The 25,503-nt window shown below is 35.3% G+C and overlaps 1 protein-coding gene across 1 annotated transcript in view; it reads right to left on the bottom strand.

Annotated features, from left to right (window-relative positions):
* Positions 1-13,947, bottom strand: part of LOC148948388 (uncharacterized) — a 41,364-nt gene extending 27,417 nt beyond the window's left edge. Inside the window, exon 1 of the mRNA XM_089093906.1 lies at positions 13,808-13,947. Coding sequence (XP_088950032.1) covers positions 13,808-13,916 — 109 coding nt within the window. The 5' untranslated portion in view covers positions 13,917-13,947. The remainder of the gene's footprint in view (positions 1-13,807) is intronic.
* Positions 13,948-25,503: the final 11,556 nt, after the last annotated feature.

The raw sequence follows: 25,503 nt of genomic DNA, 5'->3' as shown, positions 1-25,503 counted from the left end.
TAAATGCTTTCGAATGAAATGGAATGTTCTGGTTCGGCTAGAAGTGACTAGTTGACAGATTGTAGTTTCCTTTGTCTGAAAGCTTTTTGAGCTGGTTTTCTGACATACAAGTCAATATCAAAGTTTGAAAGAACACAGGACGAGTCTGCAGAATCCTGTTCAGTTGGCTGGTGAAATTCGGTCATATCTGAGCCCTTCGAGCAAGAAGCATCCACACCGCTCATAATGTAGTCAATACTACTAGAAGCAGAGGTACTACTGTCATCCCCAAAATCCAAGTCTAAAATGAAAAAGACTAAAAGAAATAACCAAAAAGTAAAATACCAGAATAAAAGATAGTGTGAATTACAAATTATTAGATAAATCATAATTAATCATAGTTCTATTAAATATCTTGGTCTTTAATGGACAGGAAATAAAAAACACAGAGATATCAATTCAGCTTTAGATCCAAAGCTTCTTGGAAAAACATACAAAAACGGTGCAAAGATTAGTAGCTTATTTTTGCCAAACCCTATATTTTCTTAAAGCAGGACTGAAGATATTATCTATATTTTAAAGTTAGATTTCCATTTTCTACATTATTATATTCTTCAAAACCAAAACTGGTGAACTATTGTGCTAGTCCGAGTTTCTAAGTTTTGGGTTAAAAAATTTTTACGTGTGACACAAGACCCGGGTCAACAGGCGTGCCGAATTTCATTCCTTCAAAACATAGGATCTAGAGAAAAAATCTAGTAATTTGGGAACGCTGCGTTTTCCGCACGATTGCCTATTCAGCAAAATGTCCAGTCATTCTGAAGATGTCGATTTTATATGATCTATATGCTTTTCAATATTGAAATACTCTGAATATTGTTGAATTCAAATGACAAAATATGTGATTAGTTCCACACGAAAGCGCTAGTTGGAGCATCATGTAGTGTGACCTTACAGTAAAGTGCCAAGAAAATGCTCTCTACCCGACTGTTTCAAGGCTTCAAAGATTGCTCTTGAATAATTAAAAGACTCATTTAACCACTTATCTCGCTGTTCCTGGACACAAATCAATTTTGGCAATTAAATCATAATCGGAACATTTTTTCTCCTGATTTACTAATGGTCGCAAAAACTCGTTTTCCTCGTAAAACTCGTAAAAACTGAAAACAATTAACTTTTGATCATTAAATTATTTGCGTACATGACTTGTTTGGTAGGTCAAAGTTTGCTTTCCCCCTCAAAAGTATTAAATTTTAGAGACACGGCTAAAAATTCTGGAACGGCTCTAAATGATCAATTCACGCGGTAAAATTACCGTTTTTGCGGGATTCTACTTTTTGTTTCTGGAAATACGGGAATATGAAGGCATTCCAAAATTAACCATGTTCATAGTTACGCAAGAAATAGAATATAAAATGAATGAACTAGTAATAATCCTATTTTGGGCTCTAGAAAAAGATTAAGCTTCAAGAAAGTTTGATCCAACCCAAATAATGATCATTTTCACTGTTTCCTTTAATTAATCATAGATAAGAAAAATTCTTACGAGAAGATTTCCAAATTTAGTTTTAGCTTTGGTTGTGTTCAATCTAAATTGGGAATTGCATTTTAATTACAAGTGACACATGCGTGATTCAAAACCCACTAAATACAAACTATTGTCAGAATAGTAGTAAACTCCTTACCGTCATTGCTGGTTTTTGCAAGCTTTAAGAAATGCTTAATGCTGGGATGGTGTCGCTTCATTTTATTTATTTACTCTCACCTGACCGTCACGTTTAAATTCTTAGCTTACACGGGAATTATAGCAGCGTTTGAATGAACTATCGCCTCTTAGTCCAATTTTTTATCGCAATTTATTCATTGCAGAGAAGCTAGTGCTTATAGCTGCGGGGGTTAAATAGTGAGAAAAATTTCTTGACATCTTGTTTGATTACAGGAGGTGATTGCACGTTTGATGATAAAATAATGATATAAGCTTGCCGGAGAAATGGATAGCCATTTAACAAGAAATGAAAAAAGGAACGGGTGTTGCAAATAACTTAAAAGCGTGAATATTTCGGAACTTACTATATTGGCACTTGAAAAAAAAAGAAATTTCGGGGGGGAGGGTCCCGAGCCGCTCCGGCCCCCCTGGATACGCTACTGCTTGACACCAATTGTTTCTCATCAGTATTTACATATTCAGTGAAATTTTGACAGAGTCACCTATATTTCAACAGGGCCTGTTGCTGTCTGTAAAAAAATTATGACAAGTTTACTACAAGATATTGTCAAAAATTTTGACAAGGTTACTACAAGATATTCTCAAAAAAATGAATCATAGGCAGCACAATAGTGCTGCCTCCGTAAAGAACAATGTTGGCACAATGTGTTATTTATTTTTTTGGTTCTTTGTCTTAGACCCAGGCACTTTGTATGAAAGGAATTGTCATAGAAACTATGAAAAGGGCTCATTCTTTTGGAGATTGGAGTGGCTTGGGCCCTTTTAATAGTCAAGTGATTGGAGGGCAACTAATACCCCTTCCACACCCACAATTTCCCAAACACATCCAATAAAAATTTTGAGATAACCTTTTTGTTCAGCATAGTTGATTTCCAGATATAAATTATGTTTTTGAGGAGGACACTCCCTCATATCCCTCAAGGTAAGGGTTGTAAGTTATGCCCTGGGGGCATATAAAGTTTTTATAGAAAATGTTGTCATAGAAACTTCAAAAAAGGCTCGTTTGATTAGAAATTCAAAGGGCTAGTACCCTCTTTAATAGTCCAAAGTGATTTGAGGGCAACTAGTCCCCCTCTCACACCTTTCCCCCAAACACATCCAATCTAAATTTTTAGATAGCCATTTTGTTGAACGTATTAAAAAGTTTTAGAAATTAGGTCTTTGGGGATGATAACGCCCTCAGAGCTCTTGGGGCAAGGGTTGTAAGTTATGCCCTGGGGGCATGTAAGGTTTTTAGAGATAGTGATGTTGTAGAAACTTCAAAAAGGGCTCATTTGATTAGAAACTAGAAGGGCTTCTGTCGTTTTTAATAGTTGAAAGTTATTGTAGGATATTTAACACCCCTCTCACACCCTCCATATCCCAAAACACATCCAATCAAAATTTTGAGGTAGCCATTTTGTTTGACATAGTTAAAAAGTCTAGAAATTGTTTCTGAGGATGACACTCCTCCCACATTCCTCAGGGCTGTTGATTGGAAATTGAAATGGCTAGTACCCTTTTTACTAGTTGAAAGTGATTGGATGGCAAGTAACCCCCCTCTCCCATCCACTATTTCCCCGAACACATCCAATCAAAATTTTGAGATAGCCCTTTTATTTAACGCAGTTGAAAGTTCTGGAAATTAGGTCTTTGAGGATGACAACCCCCTCACAGCCCTAAGGGCTGTAAATCATAGAAACATGAGCTATTAATATTTACCCTAAAGACTCAAATGAATGAGTCTAAAAGTGTACATGGTGATCCTTTTGCTAAAGGTGACTAATTAGAAGGTAAGACCTGTATATTTGACTAATTAGACTAATCAGTTAAATTTGACTAATTAGAAACTAAGAACTGTTTAGAAAGTTCAAATAAAAAAATCTACAATTTAAATCTTTACTTCTACTACTAGCCACTTATTGTAGCACCAAGCCATCGGAGGCCAATATAGCAGTGCACGCTCCTGCTCCTTCCCAATTTCATTTAAATTCTTCTGTATAAACCCTTCTCACCCCATTTGGAGGCGACATCAAGGTTGCATCAAGACATGGCTAATTGTTGACAGAGAAGAGCCAAGACAGATAGTCCAAGTAATTGAGAGGCAAATGTTTAAATGGTTGGGGCACGGGTAAATGGCAGGAGTATGCATGACTCTCTTATTAGAAACATACTTATTTGTTAGTTTTTGGAAATGCATGCCTGCCTAGAGTCTCAGGCATGCTGACCAAGAATTCAAATATTGACATAAGACCATTAGATTGCCTGTAATGAGAGGCTAACAAGGCACACCCGCCTATGGTCTTAAGAAGGTTGATGAAGAATTTAGAATTGACATAGGACCATAAATTTGCTTGAAATAACAGACAAACAATCCTTTAAAGCCATCTTTATCTTTCAAATAGTACCTATTCCTTGTCTAAACTTAGACAATTTTTTTTTTTTGAAAAAAAAATATTTCCCTCCCCTTCCCCCAAAAACTTGCATTGTGCAGGTGCTAGAATTTATATGCATAGCTATGTGTTTAGTTCTTTTCATCAACGTAGTTTGATGAAAAGAACTATGTGTCTTAATGAGCCATAAGCAAAAGTACTTCAAGTAAGTAATAGTGCTACTAAGTATCTTGTGGCACTCACCATACTCAAATTAGGCAGGAAATAACCCTAAATAATGTCTAAGAGAAATCAAATATCGCTTAAGAAATCACCTGCTAATCCTTAGCAGGCGCAAAGTTTGAAAATAAGGAACGTTTGCAAAAAACAGCAGAAATCATCTTGGAGCTCTAACTTTCCTGATTCTTATAGCAAAGGACAAAAACTGCCATAAATATAAGCTTTGCATTAATATGGATACCATCAAAAGTATTCAAGATTACCCACTTTAAAGTATTAGTTAGGTTGCTTTAAAATTTTAATTAGTAATTTCAATTATTAAAATTACCATAAATTATAACTTAGTACAAAAGCATCTTTTAAAAAAGAAAAATTAGGCTATCATATTCTATGTAGTTATTCCTTTAGTTGACTATTAAAATATCAACAGAATCCTTTTTTTTCTCCAAATTTTAGCCACAACAGTTTTATTACTTAATTTTTTACATATACCCACTAGCCTATATTTCTTCCAAAGCCATACTAAAAATAACGGTTGTGCCAACCTATTGATTGTTGCGTTGCTCAGCGATCATATACAGATAAATTGGGTGTTGCAACCGTTTGGTTGGACTTGCCATAGGCAGCAAAATAGGGCTGCCTAGGTAAATAACGATGTTGGCACAATGTATTATTTATTTTTTGCTTTTAGACCAGGGCACTTTGTATTGAAGGAGTTGTTGTACAAACTTCGAAAAGGGCTCATTCAATTGCAAATTGGAGTGGCTTGTGCCCTTTTTATTAGTGGAAAGTGATTGGAAGGCAACTAACACCCCTTCCATGCCCATTATTTCCCCAAACACATCCAATCAAAATTTTGAGATAGCCATTTTGTTCAGCAAAGTTGATTTCCACATAGAAATATGTTTTTGAGGAGGACACTCCCCAACAGCCTTCAGGGCAAGGGTTGTAAGTTATGCCCTGGGGGTATATAAGGTTTTTATAGGAAGCGTTGTCATAGAAACTTCGAAAAAGGCTCGTTCAATTGGAATATCAAAGGGATAGTGCCCTTTTTGATGGTAAACAGTGATTGGAGGGCAACTAACCCCCCTCTCACGCCCACCATTTCCACAAACACATCCAATCAAAATTTTGAGATAGCCATTATGTTCAACGTAGTTGAAAGATCTGGACATTGTATCTATGAGGATGACACTCCCCCCACAGCCCTCAGGTCAAGGGTTGTAAGTTATGCCCTGGGGGCATATGAGGTTTCTATAGAAAGCATTGTTGTAAAAACTTCAAAAAGGGCTCATTCAATTGGAAATTGGAAGGGCTAGTGTCTTTTTAGTAGTCAGAAGTGACTGGAGGGCAACTAACCCTCCTCTCCTCCGCCCACCATTTCCCCAAACATATCCAATCAAAATTTTTAGATAGCAATTTTCTTCAATGTAGTTGAAATTTCTGGAAATTAGGTCTTTTAGGAAGACAACCCCCCTGCCCTCAGCCCTCTTGGCAAGGGTTGAAAGTTATGCCCTGGGGGCATATAAGATTTTTATTGAAAGTGTTGTCATAGAAACTTCAAAAGGTCTCCTTTGATTGGAAATTAAAAGGGCTAGTGCCTTTTTTTATAATTCAAAGTGATTGGAGAGCAACTAATGCCCCTCTCAAACTCACCATTTCCACAAACAAATCCAATCAAAATTTTGAGATAGCCATTATATTTAACATAGTTGAAAGTTCTGGAAATTGGGTCTTTGAGGATGACAACCCCCTCACAGCCCTAAGGGCAAGGGTTGTAATTTATACTCTTGGGACATATAAGGTGTTTATAGAAAGTGTTGTTGTATAAACTCAAAAAGGGCTCATACAATTGGAAATTGAAAGGCCTAGTGCCCTTTTTAATAGTTGAAAACTTATTGGAAGCCTTGACATTTTTATAGTAAACATTGATAAGATTAAATCAAAATGTGCTGTGTTAATGCTAATTCCCAATAAGGCATCTCAGCAGTATCCCAAGAACAACTGAGGGTATTATGTTCAAACTTTCAGGGCTACTTCTACTCTTAAAATTTAACCAAATTAAAATAGCATAAGTATATCCAAGCTATCAAAGAAAGTAAACAAATTTTTTTTGCAAATGGTATCAAGTTTTCTATTTCAGGTCAACTAGAGGAGGTATGAAACTCCTGCAGTCACACACTGAGTCTGTGGAATTGTCAATAATTAGTTGCGCACAAAGTTGTCCAAAAAGGTATTGGAAGTATGTGAATAGGGGCAAAAAAGAGCAGTTGCCATCATCCATGGTCTTCAATGACCCAGTCACTGGTAAAACTGTTGATGATGATAAAAGAAAAGCAGCTATTTTTAACAAAGCCTTTTCATCTGATTTTGTTAATCCTGCTACCCATAAGATATCTAGCTTATCACTGGTACCAGAAGCTTCTGTGTTACAGAATGAGTCACAATATGATGACTCTGATGTAGCGCCTGAGCTTGTCCAAAAAATTATCTGCAAGCTTTCTGTTGATAAAGCCCCTGATATAGATGGTGTCTCAAATGTTATTATGCAAGAGCTGGCTTCTTCTTTAGCGGCTCCACTCGCATTTCTTTTTAATCTTGGTTTGGAGTCTGGTAAGTGCCCTGGTGCATAGAAAAAGGTAGCCATAAAACCCCTTCATAAGGTTGGACCAAGGTTAGATTTTGTGAATTATTGCCCTATCTTGAACATGTTGATTTTTTTGAGAATTATGGAAATAGTAATTGTGTATTGGATCCAAAATTATTTTGAAAAAATAAATTGTGGAGCATGGCACAGCATTTTTTTTGAAAAATTGATTGTGTAACACGCAGTTAACAGAAGTAATCAATGATTTTCAAAAGATGGCTGATTTGGGCCTAAAGTTTGATTGTATTTATATTGATTTTTGCAAGTCATTCAACAAGGTTTTGATATCCTTGCTGGTGCAAAAATGTCAAAAGTATGGGATTGGATTGGACTTGGATTAAGGATTACCAAACTAATTGAACACAGAAAGTGAAGCTAGGCACTATCTGAAGGGTGTGGAGTTCTAAGTGGGGTCCCTCAGGGTAGCTGCCTGGGACCAGTTTTATTCTGTTTATTTATAAATGATTTACCACAGGTAATCCAACACAGCACCATTAAAATTTTTGCAGACAATGTAAAGCTATACAGAGGTGTCATCTCCCTGGTTGATGTGACACTTCTACAGGGAGATTTGGAAATATTGTTCAAATGGTGTAATTTAAATTCTATGTTTGTTAACAAGAAGAAATGTCATGTGATGCATTACTTCACGAAAGAAGTGGCATACTGGTACTTCATTGGTGATGTGTTGGTGTGCCCTGTTAACTCTATTAGGGATCTTGGTATTATTTTTGATGATCAGCTGAGGTTTGATAAGCAAGCATCAGCTGTTTTGCATAAGGCCAACTATGGTTTGCTTTGTGTCAAAAGGGCTTTCAGAAGGTTTAACCTAAGAAGTTTTACCACATTGCATAAGACAATGGTGCACCTTGTTGTTGAATACTGCTCATCTGTGTGGTATACTGCTCATTTCAGTCTTCATTCAGTCTTTGGACAGTTAACATCTTAAATAAAAAGTACATTTCACAAATTACCTGTTTACATGTGATAAATTACATCTCACAGATAACCTGTTTACCTGTGATAAACCTGGACAAGGAACCTATTAATTTTTGCGTGGAATAAAAGAAATATGTTAAGCTAATATATGATTACACAAGTAACAAATGACCTTGAAAAAACTTTACCTGTATTTTGAAGATTGTGGTTATGCAATCATTCCATTAATATAGTTAATAAAGTGTTTTAGTAGTGGCCAGTGAAATGAATGAATAAATAATAACTGAATGTCACAGTAAATATGAAAATATAAAGAACTTTTGAACCATGTGGCATATATTGATTGAAGATTGCCTTTTTTTGGAAATCTATTTTGCCGTAATCGTCCATGGGAAGGGGGAGAAAGAGAATGATAAGAAAGTAAAAACTGATGGTGGTAATGACAGTGGTGATAAATCAAATGAAAGCCTAATGTCAACCCCAAAAACTCTAACAGGGAAGAAAAGGCCTTTGCTGGAAGATTCTATTCTGGATTTGAGTGGCAAATGCTTATGACAAGAATGTGAGAAAACAAATACAGAAAATATTATAAGAATTTGGAAGCTGTTGGAAACTTTATAATCAGACGTAAAAGAAATTAGAGAGTCCCTTCATAGCGTCAGACTGATATGTAAAATATACAGAAAACTGTTTGGGAATCGGGAGAGAGATGCACGCGTGTGAAAGGTGATGCAAGAGTAACAAATAATTGGGTAGATAGTTTGAAGTCTAAGATGGAAAATCAGTCTCTTGTGTTGCAGCATACAGAAAGAAAAAACAACATATTGTTTTGGAATGTGAGGACTGATTCATTGTCAGATGCAAAAAATACCATTAAAAGAGTGCTGAATGAGGGATTAGAAATGGAAGTGAAGAATATTCCTCCATTTTCAGTGGTACATGCAAGTAACTTTATCAAAATCAAAGTTACTGATTATAAGGACCAATACAGCATAATGAAAAATGCAAAGAAATTAAGAGGAAAGGACTTGCAGTTTGGAAAACCAGTTTTTATTAGTGATGATGTTAGTAGAGAGGTGCACCAAATTAGAAAGGAATTGGTGGTGAAAAGACAATATTTGATGGAGAGAGGTGTTGAGTGCTGGATACCACCCGTGGTACTGCCAGTTTTTTCTTTTAAATCTGCAGGTAATGTTGAAAAGGTTGAATGGTTCAAAGCGTTAAAAATGTAAATAGTGGTTTGAGCTAGTTATTTATAGTGTTTGGGAATTTTTATTTTTTTTTAGAGAATATATGAAAAGTTATTAATTATGAAGGTTATATAAAACTCAGCCCACTGAGTTTTATTTTGGGAGTTGATATGCGTATACATATTGACCAGTTTGTTTATTTGTTTTGTTTAATTTTTGTTTCTCATGTCTGCTTTGACAGAATATATTTTGTTATTTTTTTTGTTTTTATCTAGGTCTAGATATATGTTTAGTAGATAATGATTTTTTTTGCCACCACCACCCACTACTGTCACATAGGCCTACATTAACTTTTATTGATGATGGTTAGAGATATTGTTTTACCTCCTGGAAAGAGCAATGTCCTGCAAATTGAAAGTCAAAGGGTTGATTTTTCCAGCCAGTTTGATGAAAGAATAAATAGAAATTTGGATATTAATGCTACTGAGATTTTCACAAATGAACCATCAAGGTATATTTTTAAAGAAGGGGCACTACCCTTGTACTGTGATAGGGGCCATTTTGGCCTTAACATTTTTCATTTGAATTGTCAGGGATTGAATTATGAGCATGATTTTTTATTGGAATTAATAAATACTAATGTCTTTCAGGTGATTGCTTTAACTGAAATGTGGTTAAATGATAATAACTCGCAATTACTACATATCCCTGGTTATAATTTATATGTAAGGAATCAAGAGTATTACCAACATGGAGGCCTAGCAGCTTAAATTCAGGCTGATCATAAGGTTTCAATAAGAGAAGATCTTACAATATACAGAGAGAAAGTTTGTGAGTGTTTTGTTCTACATATAACTAGAGAGAATTTGAACTTTTGTATTGTTGTAGTATATAGACCTCCACAGAGCCTGCTCCAAGACTTTATGGAACTATTTGAAGAACAATTAATGAAACTTCTGATTACCTCTATGCCATGTTTTATTATGGGGGATTTTAATATTGAACTTATAGATCAGTCATCTGCTAGCACTGAATTTGTTAATAGAAGTTTATCTAATGGGTTTCATCCTTGTATAAATATCCCTAAAAGAATTACAGGAACATCAGCTAAGCTTCTGGATAACATCCTTTCTAATGTACCCTTGAGTCTTCCCAGGGTCCTTATCAACAATGTATCTGACCACTTTAGAGTTTCAGCTAGCTTTAGAACTGTAACAAAGGTGGTTAAAGGCAAAAAATCAAGGATTCCAGTGATCAGTCAAAATGTGATGGTAAAACTTAAAAATGATATAGAAAAGGTGGAGTGGTACAATGTTCTAGGCAAAGTTCAGGATGCAAATTCAAAGTGTGTTTTATTTTATGAAAAGTTGCAGAGTTTGATAAGTCAAGCAGTCATATTGAAGCCGTTTAATAGAAAGCATTCAAGTAAAAAACCTTGGATTAGTCCTGTAATTTTGAAGCAAATAAATGTAAGAGATAAATTGTTTAGACCTCAACTAATTAACCCAACACAAGAAAATAAGCAATTATATAAAATTTATTGAAATAGGTTGAATACAATTTTAAGAAATGAAAAAAAGAAATATATTGAGAAAAAGCTTAAAGAGGTTGAAGGATGCCCTAAGAAAACCTGGGGATTAATAAAAGAAGTGATTGGATTAAAAATAAATAGTGTACCTGATGAATTAGTTAGTGTAATGGGAAAGACTTTGAATTCTGAAAAGGACATATGCAATGAATTTCAGAGTTATTTTTTGAATATTGGTCTGAATTTAGCTATGTCCTTTGTACCTGATAGTGGTGATCCAACGTTTGAGTCCTTACTGAGGGAACTGATTGATGTATCTCTTCACCTTAGACTTCTAACAGTTGATGAAATTAAAAAAATTATTTATGGGTTGTGTAATAATTCATCTGGTAGCAATCATATTACTCTAAAAACACTTAAATGTATTTTTCCTGTTATAGCTGAAGTTTTATGTGGGTTAATTAATGAGTGTTTTTGTCAAGGAAAATTCCCAGACTGTTTTAAAGTTGCCTATAACCCCAGTTCATAAGGGTGGTATTCAAAATGACCCAGGAAACTATAGACCAATATCTGTTTTACCCAGCATTTCCTGTGTTTTAGAGAAGTGTTTTAGTATTAGAAATGATGAGTTTTTTGAGGATCATAAGTTACTGGTAGAGACACAATTTGGGTTCCATAGAAAAAGGACAACAGAACAGGTGATGATTTATTTGACAACTATTATTAATGAGGTATTAGATAAAGGTTTTAAAATAGGTGCTATATTTTTAGATCTGATGAAAGCTTTCGACACTGTGGATCATTAACTTCTACTTAAGAAGTGTAAGGTGTATGGTTTGAGGGGTAAATCATTAATTTTTTTAAGAAGTTTTTTAAGTAATTGTTATCAGTATGTCCAACTAAATGATTCTTCTCCCAAAAAAAAGCATATTGAAATAGGTGTTCTGCAAGGATCAGTTCTCGGTCCTATATTATTCTTGATATTTATTAATGATTTACCAAATTGTCTAAATAATTTTTGCTATAGAATAAATGAACTAACAGTAAACCCAACTAATAAAACAGTTTCACTTTTTGCTGATGACACAACAGCCATTAGCACAGCTAAGACAGCAAAGCTGCTGCAGATTTCCATGAAGGAATCACTTAATAGACTTATAGCATGGCTGAGGGTAAATAAATTAAGGATTAACATGGCTAAGTCTAACTTTATTATTTTCTGGCAATCATCAAACTTTTACCCATGGATCAAGGAATTAGATATGCCCAATGGCGTTATAAGACAGACTGCTTCTTTTAAATACCTTGGGATTGTAATAGATGAAACTCTATGTTTTAAGGAACATGTAACTTTAACTAGCAAAATTCTGGCAAGAAATCTTGGTATAATGAAGAAACTCCAACATTGTTTTCCCAAGTCTGTCCTTTGCCATCTTTATTTTTCTTAAATACACCTGTATATACTTTATTGTTCAAGTATTTGGCTCTCTACTTTTTCTTCTATCTTAAAACCAATAAGAGTTCTACCATATCATGCAGTAAGAATTTTAGCCGGTATATCTCCACATATGTCTGTTCAAGAAATTTACCCAACTTTAAAAATTTTGCTGGCTGCAGGCCTTTGTGAATTCTATGTATTGTGGTTAAATTTTGGACTGCAGCAAGATGTTCAGCCTCATTGTTTTGGTGATTTATTGTCCATTAGGTCTACTGTCCATTCTCATGATACAAGGGGTAGCGCAGACTTCTGTGTACCTAGAGGTATATCTTCCCATTCATGTTTTTTCTGTTTTTTATAGAGGTATGCGGAAATGGAATAGTTAGAATAGTGATATTAAGACTATTGGTGACCCCAATATTTTTAGAAAAATCATTAAGGAACTGCTTTTTGCTGAATATGAGTTTTGACTGATTGATTGATTTATTTATTGTGCAGGTTTTGTTGATATGATGTTCCTAGAGGAGGTATATTATATGATATTATTTTGTATTTATTATTTAGTGTGATGGTATTAGTGGTGTTGGTGGCCAAGTGTTCTTGCTTTTTAGGGGAGGAAGCAATATTTTTTTTGTTGATATGTTTTGTTTTTTTTCAATAAATCCTTCTTCTACTATATCTGACTAGAAAATCTGATTCACTGTTGATTGAAAAGGTGCAAAGACAAGTGTCCAAATTTGTCCCCTATCTGAAATACCTACCTTATGAGTGGAGATTGAGTAGCCTGAGCTCACCATCTCTGCAATTCAGAAGGGAAAGAATGGATCTTGTCAACACTTTCTGCATCCTAAAGGGTATTGACCATGTGTCTTGGGAAGATTTCTTTGAGTTTGGTTATTATCCATCTACATGGCAGAACTCTTTATAATTGTACCAGCCAAGGGTATCAAGGAAAGTTGGACAGAATTACTTTGTAAATTGTTTAGTAAAATCATGGAACACATTACCTGACCAAGTAGTTCTGGTGAATGATGTTTGCGGATTTCAAAACAACATTAGTTGTGACCTCTTTTTACAAAAGGAAGTACCTAGGACCATGAAGTGTATATTTGTTGTAGAGTATCTTTGTTTTTGTTTTTTTGTTTTATTACAAAGTTTATAGTTTTTGTTGTTTATAAGTGTTGCTCATGGTAAGTAATTTATGCTATATGAGACAAGACTATGGCTTATTCCATTTCTGATTAATAAAAAAAAAAATCCATGAGGTCCCAATCTTCAATGATAATTCTTTAAAAAAAATTCCATGAGAATTTTATGCAGTAGCTTAATAGATGGATAAGATTTATTGCAAAAATCCTGTGGGCCATAGCAACACATAATACAGTCATAACACATAATAAATTCATTTCCAGCAATAGGCTAATGATTATTATATTTGGAAAGAGCATAAAAAAGGCATCAAGTGGAATGTTTACTTTATTTGTAAGTCAATAATATGAACTGTTAAAAAATTTACCCACCTGATTACACTAAAAGAAACCTTATAGCCACACCTGCAGGACATCCAGGGATGCAACACATGGAAGAAATATCTATCAGATATCTTTCAGTGGTGATCTTTGACCTATTGGCCATATTTATGGTTTGTAAATTAGACATTTTTCAAAGATTTTGCTAATTTCTTCTTTCATTCAAAACATAGGCCTAAATCAGGTCATAAAAATAATAAGTAGCCTAAAACACTAAAAAAAAAAACCTTACATCCATACCTGTAGGACATCCAGGGATGCAACACCTGGAAGAAATATCAGTCAGATATCTTTCAGCAGCGATCTTTGACCTGTTGGCCATATTTATGGTTTGTAAATTATTAGACATTTTTCAAAGATTTTGCTAATTTCTTCTTTGATTCAAAACATACGTCATTGCCAAATATAAAGCTTTCATTTCTAAAAAAAATAGATGGCTATGTTGCGCGGTCATCACGAATTCAACACCTAGGAATGACCCAAATCACAAATTCAGTGCATCCAAATAAATACCTTTTCATAGAAAATTATCTGTCGAATTTCTTGGGGAAATTTTTCTCAATAGAAACATACATTTTAGATTATAAGCTTTTTCTTTTACTTTGGGAGTTTATTTCTGTCACACGTAGGCCTAAGAAATTCCAACTTTGGCTTTCATAAGCAACATTCAAGCCTTCAATGTATTTTTTCCCCGGGCAATTCGTCGTTGCTCATAATAGTCAAAAATTTTGCTCATAATAGTCAAAAACACAGTAAATATACTTTTGTCGATGACAATTTTCCTGTTGCCTCTGGGATAAAGGTCGTGAATAAAGTAAGTGGTCAATTGTTTACAAATAGGTATTATACCTGATACACATTCTCGTAAGTAGCCAAAGTTAAGTAGCATAAGTTATGGGATTTTACTTGGATCCCTTCACATTGAAATTTTCCCTTTCACATTGAAACACAAGTACTGTTTTTTTTTTTTTGAAAAATAATATTTAGGATTAAGCGAACATCTTTAATTTTTTTTTTAATAAATGAAAGGAAAAAATGTCTCTGTTAGATTAAAAAAAAAATATATGTTGCCTTCTTCCCCTATATTTTTGTCAATTGATACCCTCGTTTACAGCAATATTCTGTAACTGAATGAAATGTCACAGTTTTCACTTCTAGCAATTGAAGAAAATCTAAACTACCAGTTAGTTTTACAATTTGATAATGCACTGATCACTAGCACCTAAAAATAGTTTTATCAACGAATAAAACTAGGCTAGTTTATTACAATCCAAGGAGACGTATAGGAAGCCAGATTCTTCCCAGTTTTGTGATTTAGAGTATCCTGAAACTTGTCAAAACTCATAATTGGTATTAAGTTCCAGAGAAAAGGAAACCAGCCAGGAACACGTGTATTATCTAATTTATCATGCAATTTAACTCATACTTCAGAATTACGTAACAACTTTTTACAATTTAACTATTCTAAAGTGATCATTTAACTATTCTCAATTTAACTATATAAAGTGATCATGGCTATACGGGGGGGGGCTGTCTCCCCTAGAACTTTAAGTTTACACTAGATATGGCTGAAAAAGCAGATGGTTGAAAAAGCAGTTGAAAAAAGGTAGATGGCTAAAAAAGCAATTGATAAAAGGTAGATGGTTGAAAAAGTTTGAAATAAAGGGCCGAAATGACAGAATAAAAGTCAAACAAGAAGCATTTATCCATAATGTCTTAGAAAGATTTAGCTCTAATCCAAAAAGATTCATGCTGAAGCTTATTGATGATTTTTGGTGATTACTTATTAATAAAGATTTCATAGGTATGATAGAACTTGCTGGCAATGTAAGGTTTTGTGAACTGACAATATAACTTCAGCTTCCTCTCCCCGCCCTTCATCACTGAATCGACTGCTCCCCCCCCCCCCGCTGGACAAGAAGCTACGTATACCCATGCAAGTGATTATCACTAGGTTGAAAAATATTTAATTTTCTAAGTAGCCTAAGTTACGTGAGCTAAGTGAAAGTATATTTAATATAAAGTAAATTAAATGGGTTTCCCATACCAATACGAACGGAAGAAAAACTAATGCTCATCTGGCAATTTAAATTGGAAAAAGAAGAGATGTTCAATCATGGGTATGTGATTGGCTCAAAACTTTCGGGGATCTGTCTATGGTCTGGGAATACTACGAGTTTTTTTGGAGGAGGAGAGAGACTTGTGGCCTCTAAGAAATACAAAATAATTGTTGTCCCTGATCAGCACAGGGGCGGATCCATGATTTTCTTAGGGGGGGGGGGCAAAATAGGTCGATCCGATAAAAAAAATTAGGGGGGGGCAAAAGCGGTTGATCCGATAAACGTGCGGGAGGAGCAAGTTTAATTAACGCAAACTTGAGTTAATTAAGTAAATTAAACTACTTTAGACTATGATAGGGGGGCGCCCCCTCGCCTTCCCCCCTGGATCCGCCACTGGATCAGCAGAAGGTTTAACGCCATAAGTCCTTGGACATAGAGGAATACATTCTTAAACGGTACAAACACTTCTCCTCCTCCGATTAAAAAAAGGGCAAAGCAAACTTTTTCCGGTTGGCTCGGAACTTATCTCCTTAATGTAAATGCAAAATTTCCTGGACCAAAGGGACCCGCTCTGCAAAATAATCTAGTTTGTAGGTACTGTGTCTCCAGAAATTGGGCCCGAAAATGGTCAAAATGACTTTTTTGTTGCATAAGCATATTGAAATTTGTAATTTCCTGTACCCGGTGGATCCTACAGTAAAAAAAAATTTAGTCAGGGAGCAAAGTCAAAGTCAGGTATTTCCCAATTGACTTTAAACTTACGCGTAAATATAGCCAAGAGAGCCTTAATGAAGATGCTAAATTTCAAAAAAGTAGGTTTTATTAGCTTATGGCGCTAAAAAATGGCATAATATTTTCTTGGGATTTGCCCAAATAAAATCTATAAGACTTTTTATCGTTGTAAAAATTACATAATTTCTAGCTAATGTAATTTAAATGTGCTAATGATGCAAAACAGAACTTATTCATGACCCCAGTCTTAAGTCTGAGCTACCCAAATAAAAAGCAATACAGCAAGCACTAGAGATAGAGTTGACAGGTCCGACTTTACTTCAAGAAAAACAAAGTATTTTGAAGTTTGCTTGTATGAATGTGTCACGCCTGAAATTGGTCTAACAAAGTCTAATCTCTCCGATTGACTTAAACTGACAAATAAATTGTAGAAGGACCAGGGTGCCTTAATGAAGACAATCATTACATAAAACAATTTATATATTCACTCGTGATGCCCAGAAACAGACCTATTTTTTTGCCTCAGATAAACTTGCTACCTACTGGGCATACACACTAGGCAAAACAAACCAAAGGGTGAAAAAAGCTTGAATATAATTAGGTTATATTGATTCTTGACACCCCAAATGGACTAAAATTGTTTTTCTCCGATCGGCATGAGTTTTTCAGGGCAAGTGAAGAGGACCAAAGCATGGGCGTAGGGAGGGGGGAGCTTCCCCCCTAGACCTTCAAATTTACATTATATATGGCTGAAAAAGCAGATGGTTTGGAAAAAGCAGTTGATAAAACTCCATCACACTATCGACTGCCCCCCCCCTAGACAATATGCTGTCTAATCCTGCCTACGCCCATGGACTAAAGGGATCTTAATCAGAACAACGAATTTTGGAAGAAACATTGTAAATGGATTCTTAACGCGAGAAATTTTCATGCATAAAGTTTATATTCAAGAGTGTCTATAGGACGGCTTCTTACCTATAGAACATCAAAAATGCAGTAGATTTTCAATCTATATCAATAAAAATCTCCCCGTCCCATCCACCCAAAATTTTGCAGCAAAATTATTATTTAAAAATTCAGGCTCAAACTTATGGCTAATGAAACATTTTGACTAAATGTTCAAATTTTAATTAGAATCCAATATTTTAGTTCGTAAGCAGAAAAATTGAAAATCAGCAAATAATCAGTTATTGTAAATATAATGCATGTAATTACATGTATGTAAATACAATTTGGAAATGATAAAACTGGTAAAATTAACAAAAAATGATTTTAAAATATTCTCTAAAGACAAAGTCAGTCAAAGAAAAACAAAGAGTTAAATTAAAACCTAAAACGAGCAGAAATTAAGCCATGTAATCATCAGTATAAGAAATAGAAGGCAGATGTCACGCCCTAAAAAAAGTGAAGCTTTCCCGGAAAGTTCCAACTTGATCCCAAGCTGTAAGACAAATTGTTTACTTACCAGAATTCGTTTAAAGATTGTTATCTTATAATGTAATTTATTAAGAACACGTGATCACTATAATGAGATATAATCGTTCGCTTCAAAACAACGCAAAGCAAAAGGAAAAAAACACATGCTCTTACGTGAGCATCAAAAAACCAACTGACTGATTCTACCTATACTAACTCGGGAAACTGCTATATTGCCCATTCTCTAACATTACATACCACGTAATAGTTCACATTAGCGATTGGCTGACTGAATATCACCAACGCTTTATTTTATGTAAAGCAAAATATTTTTTTTTATTATATTGCCATTTGAAATGACGTTCTTATTAACAAAATCCTCATTCTTTGCCGTAAATAGTTTGCATTCATGGCGAATAGAAAGATTCGAAAATTAGTTCTCTACTTCTACCGTAAAGTTGAAAGTATTGCTTCGTTCTTTCGTTTCTTCTTCGTATTTTATTCATAACATTATTTGACTTATGATAAATGTGCACTAAACAATGACCACGGTACGTGCGTCTAACTAACATTAACATTACCTGTCTCAATATTGCTGCTGAACTCACACAAGTTTTTCCAGCAATTAAAAAACGCTAATCGAGGACGAATTCATTTTCTATAATTGCATGAAAGCAGGATTCCGGCCCTGCCAGTCTGTAGACCAATATCTTCACAAAATTCTTGATGGATGATATTTTTAGTTTCATTTATTTGAGAATAAGTTTCCTTTGCTAAAAACCACTACATCCCTGGGCTAGCAGAGTGAATTGATGTTCTGATTGGTCATACGAGGCCCAAGGTTTGATTCCCGCTATTGTAAGATTGGGCAACAAGCCTGCTCTCTGTCCCAGTAAAAAAGAATGCCCCGGCAACTGAAAAGTAGATTCAGCGCCTTAAGCACCGTCACTGGTTCTGGATGATCTTCATCCTTTCTATCCAACATCACTGCTGACAGTGCAAAACCTGTTCCATCAAAATATTTTCAGCACTTCTCCTTTAAAAATAAACAAATGGAAAACGACTCCATTTGTTGTAATTACATGAAAACGAGACTCAAGCCTTCAACAGCGTTTAGCATAGCCATGTTTCTACTAAAACTCATCTATGAAGCGTTTGTCTTAATACGGATAATTCCTTTTGTTTGAGGTTCAAGCCCATTATAAACAAACAATGCTTTAATTTCATTTGCTTGATGACGAATTTTATTTAATTACCTTAAAGTATTTTAGACCTAGATGATGCATAGACCTATGTTATGTCTATGCATCGTTGAAAAACCCTATTTTCTATGATTTTCCTTTTGTTTGTTATACAATTCCCAAGATTTCTTAGTTGCGCAAAATCTCTCCTTTGTAGCCACAATGAATCGTAAAAAGAAACAGGCGAAAAATTGTCTTGTTTAGAAATTAATCAAAAAATCTTTTTGCACAAAATAAGTTTTTCAAAAAAAAAAGTAAAGAACTCCATTAAACCAAAAATGAACAAGAATAGAATCAAACAATCGACCAAGCATACTACTACCACAAATCAGTACCAATAAATAAATGAAACCCAAAACAAACAGAAATTAAAAAAAGTCAAACTCAAAACGAGCAGAAATTAATCTGTGTGGGGTTCTAAGCCCAATGCTTTCTAAAAACCAGAATATAATTTGTACTTTACTGAAAAAAATCAAATGAATTTACTTAAAATATGTGCACTGTCGGTTTAATATACATATGCTGATTTTTATTCCTTAGAATATTGATTAATTTTTGATTTCTTAAAGTTATAAAAGTGAAAACATTTAAAAGTATTTTTTTCAGTAAAGTAGAAATTATGTTCTGGCTTTTAGAAAGTATAGCGTTTAGTACCCTACTCAGATTAATTTCTGCTCGTTTTGAGTTTCAACTACGTAGAACAAAAAGGCTATCTCAAAATTTTTATTGGATATTTTTGGAGTAATGGTGGTCGTGGGAGGGATGTTATTTTTCCTCCAATCACTGTTGACCATTAAAAAGGGCACTAGCCCTTCGAAGTTTCTGTGACAACGCTCTCTATAAAAACCTTATATGCCCCCAGGGCATAACTTACAACCCTTGCCCTGAGGGGTGTGGTTGGGGGAGGGGGTATCATCCTCAAAGACATAATATCCAGAACTTTCAATTACGTTGAAAAAATGGCTATCTCAAAATTTTGATTGGATGTGTTTGGAGAAATGGTGAGCATGAGAGGGGGGTTAGTTGCCCTCCAATCAGTTTCGACCAGCCTATTAAAAAGGGCACTAGCCCTTTCAATTTTCAACTGAATGATCCTTTTTTGAAGTTTCTATGACAATATTTCTATATATGACTTTATATGCCCCCAGGGCATACCTTACAACTTTTGCCTTGACGACCGAGGGGGAGAAGGGGTTGTAGTTCTCAAAAACCTAATTTCCAGAGTTCTCATCTACGTTGAACAAAATGGCTATCTCAAAATTGGATGTGTTTGGGAAAATGGTGGCTGTGAGAGGAGTGTTAATTGCCCTCCAATCGCTTTCGACTATTAAAAAGGGCAAGAAGTCTTACAATTTCTAATCGAAGAAGCCCTTTTTGAAGTCTCTGTGAAAACACTTTCTATAATAACCTTATATGCCCTCAGAGCATAACTTGCAGCCCTTGCCCTGAGGGCTGTGGGGGTTATCATCGTAAAAGACCTAATTTCTGGAATTTTTAACTACGTTGAACTAAATGAATATCTCAAAATTTTGATTGCATGTGTTTGGGGAAATGGTGGGCATGAGAGGGGGGTTACTTGCCCTCCAATTACTTTCAACTATTAAGAAGGCCACTTTTCCTTTAAATTTCTAATTAAATGAGCCCTTTGTGAAGTTTTACGACAACATTTTTTATAAGAAACCTAATATGCCCCCAGGGCATAACTTACAACCCTTGCCCTGAGGGCTGTAGGGGGAGTTTCATCCTCAAAGACATAACTTCCAGAATTTTCAACTATGTTGAAGATAATACCAATCCCAAAATTTTGATTAGATGTCTTTGGAGAAATGGTGGTTGTGAGAGGGGGGTTAGTTGCCCTCCAACCACTTTCGACTATTAAAAAGGGCACTAGCCCTTTCAATTTCCAATCGAATGAGCCCTTTTTGAAGTTTCTAAGAAAACAATTTCAATAAAAACTTTATATAACCCCAGGGCATAACTTACAACCCTTACCCTGAGGGGTTTGGGGTGATTGTCATCCTCAAAGACCTAATTTCCCAAACTTTCAACTACGTTGAACAAAATACATATCTCAAAATTTTGATTGTATGTGTTTGGGGAAACCGTGGGCGTGAGAAGAGGGTTAGTCGCCTTCGAATCACTTTCGACTATTAAAAGGGGCGCTAGCTCAGCGAATTTCCAATCGAATGAGCCACTTTTCAAGTTTCTACAACAAAGCTTTCAATAAAACTTATATGTACCCAGGGGATAAATTTTGACTGGATGTGTTTGTAGAAACAGTGGGCGTGGAAGGGTTGTTAGTTGCTCTCCAATCACTTTCGACTACATACAAACGGCACTAGCTCTTTCAATTTCCAATCTAATGTGCCCTGTCTAATGTTTCTACGACAACACTGTCTATAAAAACCTTATATATCTCCGGAGCATAACTTGCGACTTTAGCCCTGACGGCTCTGGAGGGGTTGTCATTCTCAAAGACGTAGTTTCCAGAACTTTCAACTACGTTGAAAAAGTGGCTATCTCAAAATTTTGATTGGATGTGTTTGTGGAAAAGGTGGGCGTGAGAGGGGGGTTAGTTTCCTTCCAATCACTTTCGACTACTAAAAAGGGCACTAGCCCTTTGATATTCCAATCGAACGAGCCCTTTTTGAAGTTTCTACGACAACACTTTCTATAAAAACCTTATATACCCCCAGGGCATAACTTACAACCCTTGCCCTGAGGGCTGTTGGGGAGTGTCCTCCTCAAAAACATATTTCTATGTGAAAATCAACTTTGCTGAACAAAATGGCAATCTCAAAATTTTGATTGGATGTGTTTGGGAAAATTGCGGGCGTGGAAGGGGTGTTAGTTGCCTTCCAATCACTTGCCACTAATAAAAAGGGCACAAGCCACTCCAATTTGCAATCGAATGAGCCTTTTTCGAAGTTTGTACGAAAACTCCTTCACTACTAAGTGCCCTGGTCTAAAAGCAAAAAATAAATAATACGTTGAGCCAACATGGTTATTTACTCAGGCAGCGCTATTGTGCTCCCTATGACAAGTCCAACCAAACGGTTGCAACACCCAATTTATCTGTATATGATCGCTGAGCAACGCAACAATCAATAGGTTGGCACAACCGTTATTTTCAGTATGGCTTTGGAAGAAATATAGGCTAGTGGGAATATGTAAAAAATTAAGTAATAAAACTGTCGTGGCTAAAATTAGGAGAAAAAAAAAGGATTCTGTTGATATTTTAATAGTCAACTAAAGGAATAACTACATAGAATATGATAGCCTAATTTTCCTTTTTTAAAAGATGCTTTTGTACTAAGTTATAATTTATGGTAATTTCAATAATTGAAATTACTAATTAAAATTTTAAAGCAACTTAACTAATACTTTAAAGTGAGTAATCTTGAATACTTTTGATGGTATCCCTATTAATGCAAAGCTTATATTTATGGCAGTTTTTGTCCTTTGCTATAAGAATCAGGAAAGTTAAAGCTCCAAGATGATTTCTGCTGTTTTTTGCAAATGTTCCTTATTTTCAAACTTTACACCTGCTAAGGATTAGCGGGTGATTTCTTAAGCAATATTTGATTTCTCTTAGACATTATTTAGGGTTATTTCCTGCCTCATTTGAGTATGGTGAGTGCCACAACATACTTACTAGCACTATTACTTACTTGAAGTACTTTTGCTTATGGCTCATTAAGACACATAGTTCTTTTCACCAAAATACGTTGATGAAAAGAACTAAACACATAGCTATGCATGCAAATTCTGGCACCTGCACAAGGCAAGTTTTCGGGGGAAGGGGAGGGACATATTTTTTTTTCAAAAAAAAAAATTGTCTAAGCTTAGACAACGAATAGGTACTATTTGAAAGATAGAGATGGCTTTAAAGGATTGTTTGTCTGTTATTTCAAGCAAATTTATGGTCCTATGTCAATTCTAAATTATTGGTCAACCTTCTTAAGACCATAGGCGGATGTACCTTGTTTGCCTCTCATTACAGGCAATCTAATGGTCTTATGTCAATTTTTGAATTCTTGGTCAGCATACCTGAGACTCTAGGCAGGCATGCCTTTCCGAAAACTAACAAACAAGTATGTGTCCAATAAGAGAGTCATGCATACTCCTGCCATTTACCCGTGCCCCAACCATTAAACATTTGTCTCTCAATTACTTGGACTATCTGTCTTGGCTTTTCTCTGTCTACAATTAGCCATGTCTTGATGCAACCTTGATGTCACCTCCGAATAGGATTAGAAGGGTTTATACAGAAGAATTTAAATGAAATTGGGAAGAAGCAGGAGCGTGCACATGTATGTTGGCCTCAGATGGCTTGGTGCTACAATAAGTGGCAAGTAGTAGAAGTAAAGATTTAAATTTTAGATTTTTCTATTTGAACTTTCTAAACAGTTCTTAGTTTCTAATTAGTCAAATTTAACTGATTAGTCTAATTAGTCAAATATACAGGTCTTACCTTCTAATTAGTCACCTTTAGCAAAAGGATCACCATGTACACTTTTAGACTCATTCACTTGAGGTTTTAGGGTAAGTATTAATAGCTCATCTTTCTATGATCTTGCATAATGATAAAATGGTTTTCATCCTTTTTAACAAGTAATTCAGGCAAAATGAAAAAAACAGAGGGTTTTTAGAAATCCTATAGGGCTTCACAGTATGTACAATAGAATATCTGGCTTGGATTTCTCTTTTCCAAGCATCACCCAGTGTTTTTCTTTTTTAATGTCTAGAAAATGAAAATACCGTCGATCTTAAAGTACAAAGGACGTCAAATTAAGAAGTTTTTTTGCCCCTGGAACCTCTTTGGTCCATTCATAGCTGAAAACCACAATTTTCTAGCATTTTTGTTGTTGTTTTTTTCCATATTATGAAGTTTTCCGGCTGTGACGCTGAATTCTGAAAATAGACAAGCAAAATTAGTCGATCTTAAAGTACAAAGGACGTCAAATTAAAAAGTTTTTTTGCCCCTGGAACCTCTTTGGTCCATTCATAGCTGAAAACCACAATTTTCTAGCATTTTGTTGTTGTTTTTTCCATATTATGAAGTTTTCCGGCTGTGACGCTGAATTCTGAAAATAGACAAGCAAAATTAGTCGATCTTAAAGTACAAAGGACGTCAAATTAAAAAGTTTTTTTGCCCCTGGAACCTCTTTGGTCCATTCATAGCTGAAAACCACAATTTTCTATCATTTTTGTTGTTGTTTTTTCCATATTATGAAGTTTTCCAGCTGTGACGCTGAATTCTGAAAATATACAAGCAAAATTAGTTTAACATATTGAAGTGATTACTGTTATGTGCGAGAATAATATTGCTGCGATTAAGGTAGGAAATGAGGTTAGTATCTGGATTCGTATTGAATCAAGAGTTAAGCAGGCTTGCATTCTATCCCCATTTATTTGGATCATTTTGATGGACTTTATCCTGGGAGGGGAGTAAAAAATCTGAGGGGTGGGATGACCTTCCCATAGAACAATGGAGAAAGTTCTAACATCCTAGGGGGATGTATCTACCATCTTCTTAAATATTCTTTTTTTTGCTCCGACAAGACTTGGAAAGCTCAGCACTTAGTTACATTTCAATTTCGCAAACTTTCAAAATTTAGCCAAAGGCTGTGGGAGAACAGGGAATTAAATGTGAAAGTAAAACTCTCATAGACTTAGATTATGCTGATGATAACAGCGTTCTAGATGAACATGCTATGGACAAAGGTTCCCAAGAGACTGGAAGAAAGCTTATGTGCGCGTTATTCCTAAGGTAAAATACCCCAAATCCTCATGAGCTCCTACCCATATCACTAATCCTAAATTTAGCCAAAGTGACGGAATCGTTCATATATCGTGAACTTTTGTGACAAATAAGCCCTTGCCTCAACCCTTACCAGTACGGGTAGTGGTACGACTCACTACTTAGTGCGGCTCTACCATATAATTACTGAACGGCTAGCCAAAGGAGGTATCATAGCTGAACTGCATCTGACCGACTATCGTAAGGCGTTCTCTTTAATATGCCACATCGCAGCTTTGCAGAATCTGAAGCGAATGGGCACTAGAAAAGCCATTCTACTATTGATAGACTTTCCGAGACATGAATATCAATGCGTCGATGCACTTTTCCCGGGGATCTTGGCTCTCAGTGGGCGGAAACAACAAGTGGCACTCCACAAGGCACTAAACTTGCTGCCCTCCTGGTTTTAGCCAATTTTTTATGTGACAACACTGACGAAAGATTCAAATTTGTGTATGATGTGGCTTCCTGAAATACAATCTCATTGAAAGGTTTCAAGTAATCCTCCAGTTCGATAGTGATCTAAAAGAAAAAGTGAAAGATCAGGGGAGTTCAAATGCGCTTCATATTAACGTTAATTAGACCAAAGTGATGCGCTTCAATCCTCTGAAAAGGGAAGTTGATTGCCCTGATTCATGTTCCTCCACCACTTTGACTAGATTTGTCCTAGATGTGACGTTCAGT

This window comes from Artemia sp. Qi Xiang Cuo, chromosome 9, assembly GCF_049724085.1.
Source record: "Artemia sp. Qi Xiang Cuo chromosome 9, ASM4972408v1, whole genome shotgun sequence".
Classification (NCBI taxonomy): domain Eukaryota; kingdom Metazoa; phylum Arthropoda; class Branchiopoda; order Anostraca; family Artemiidae; genus Artemia; species Artemia sp. Qi Xiang Cuo.
This window is presented reverse-complemented; position numbering and strand designations above follow the sequence as displayed.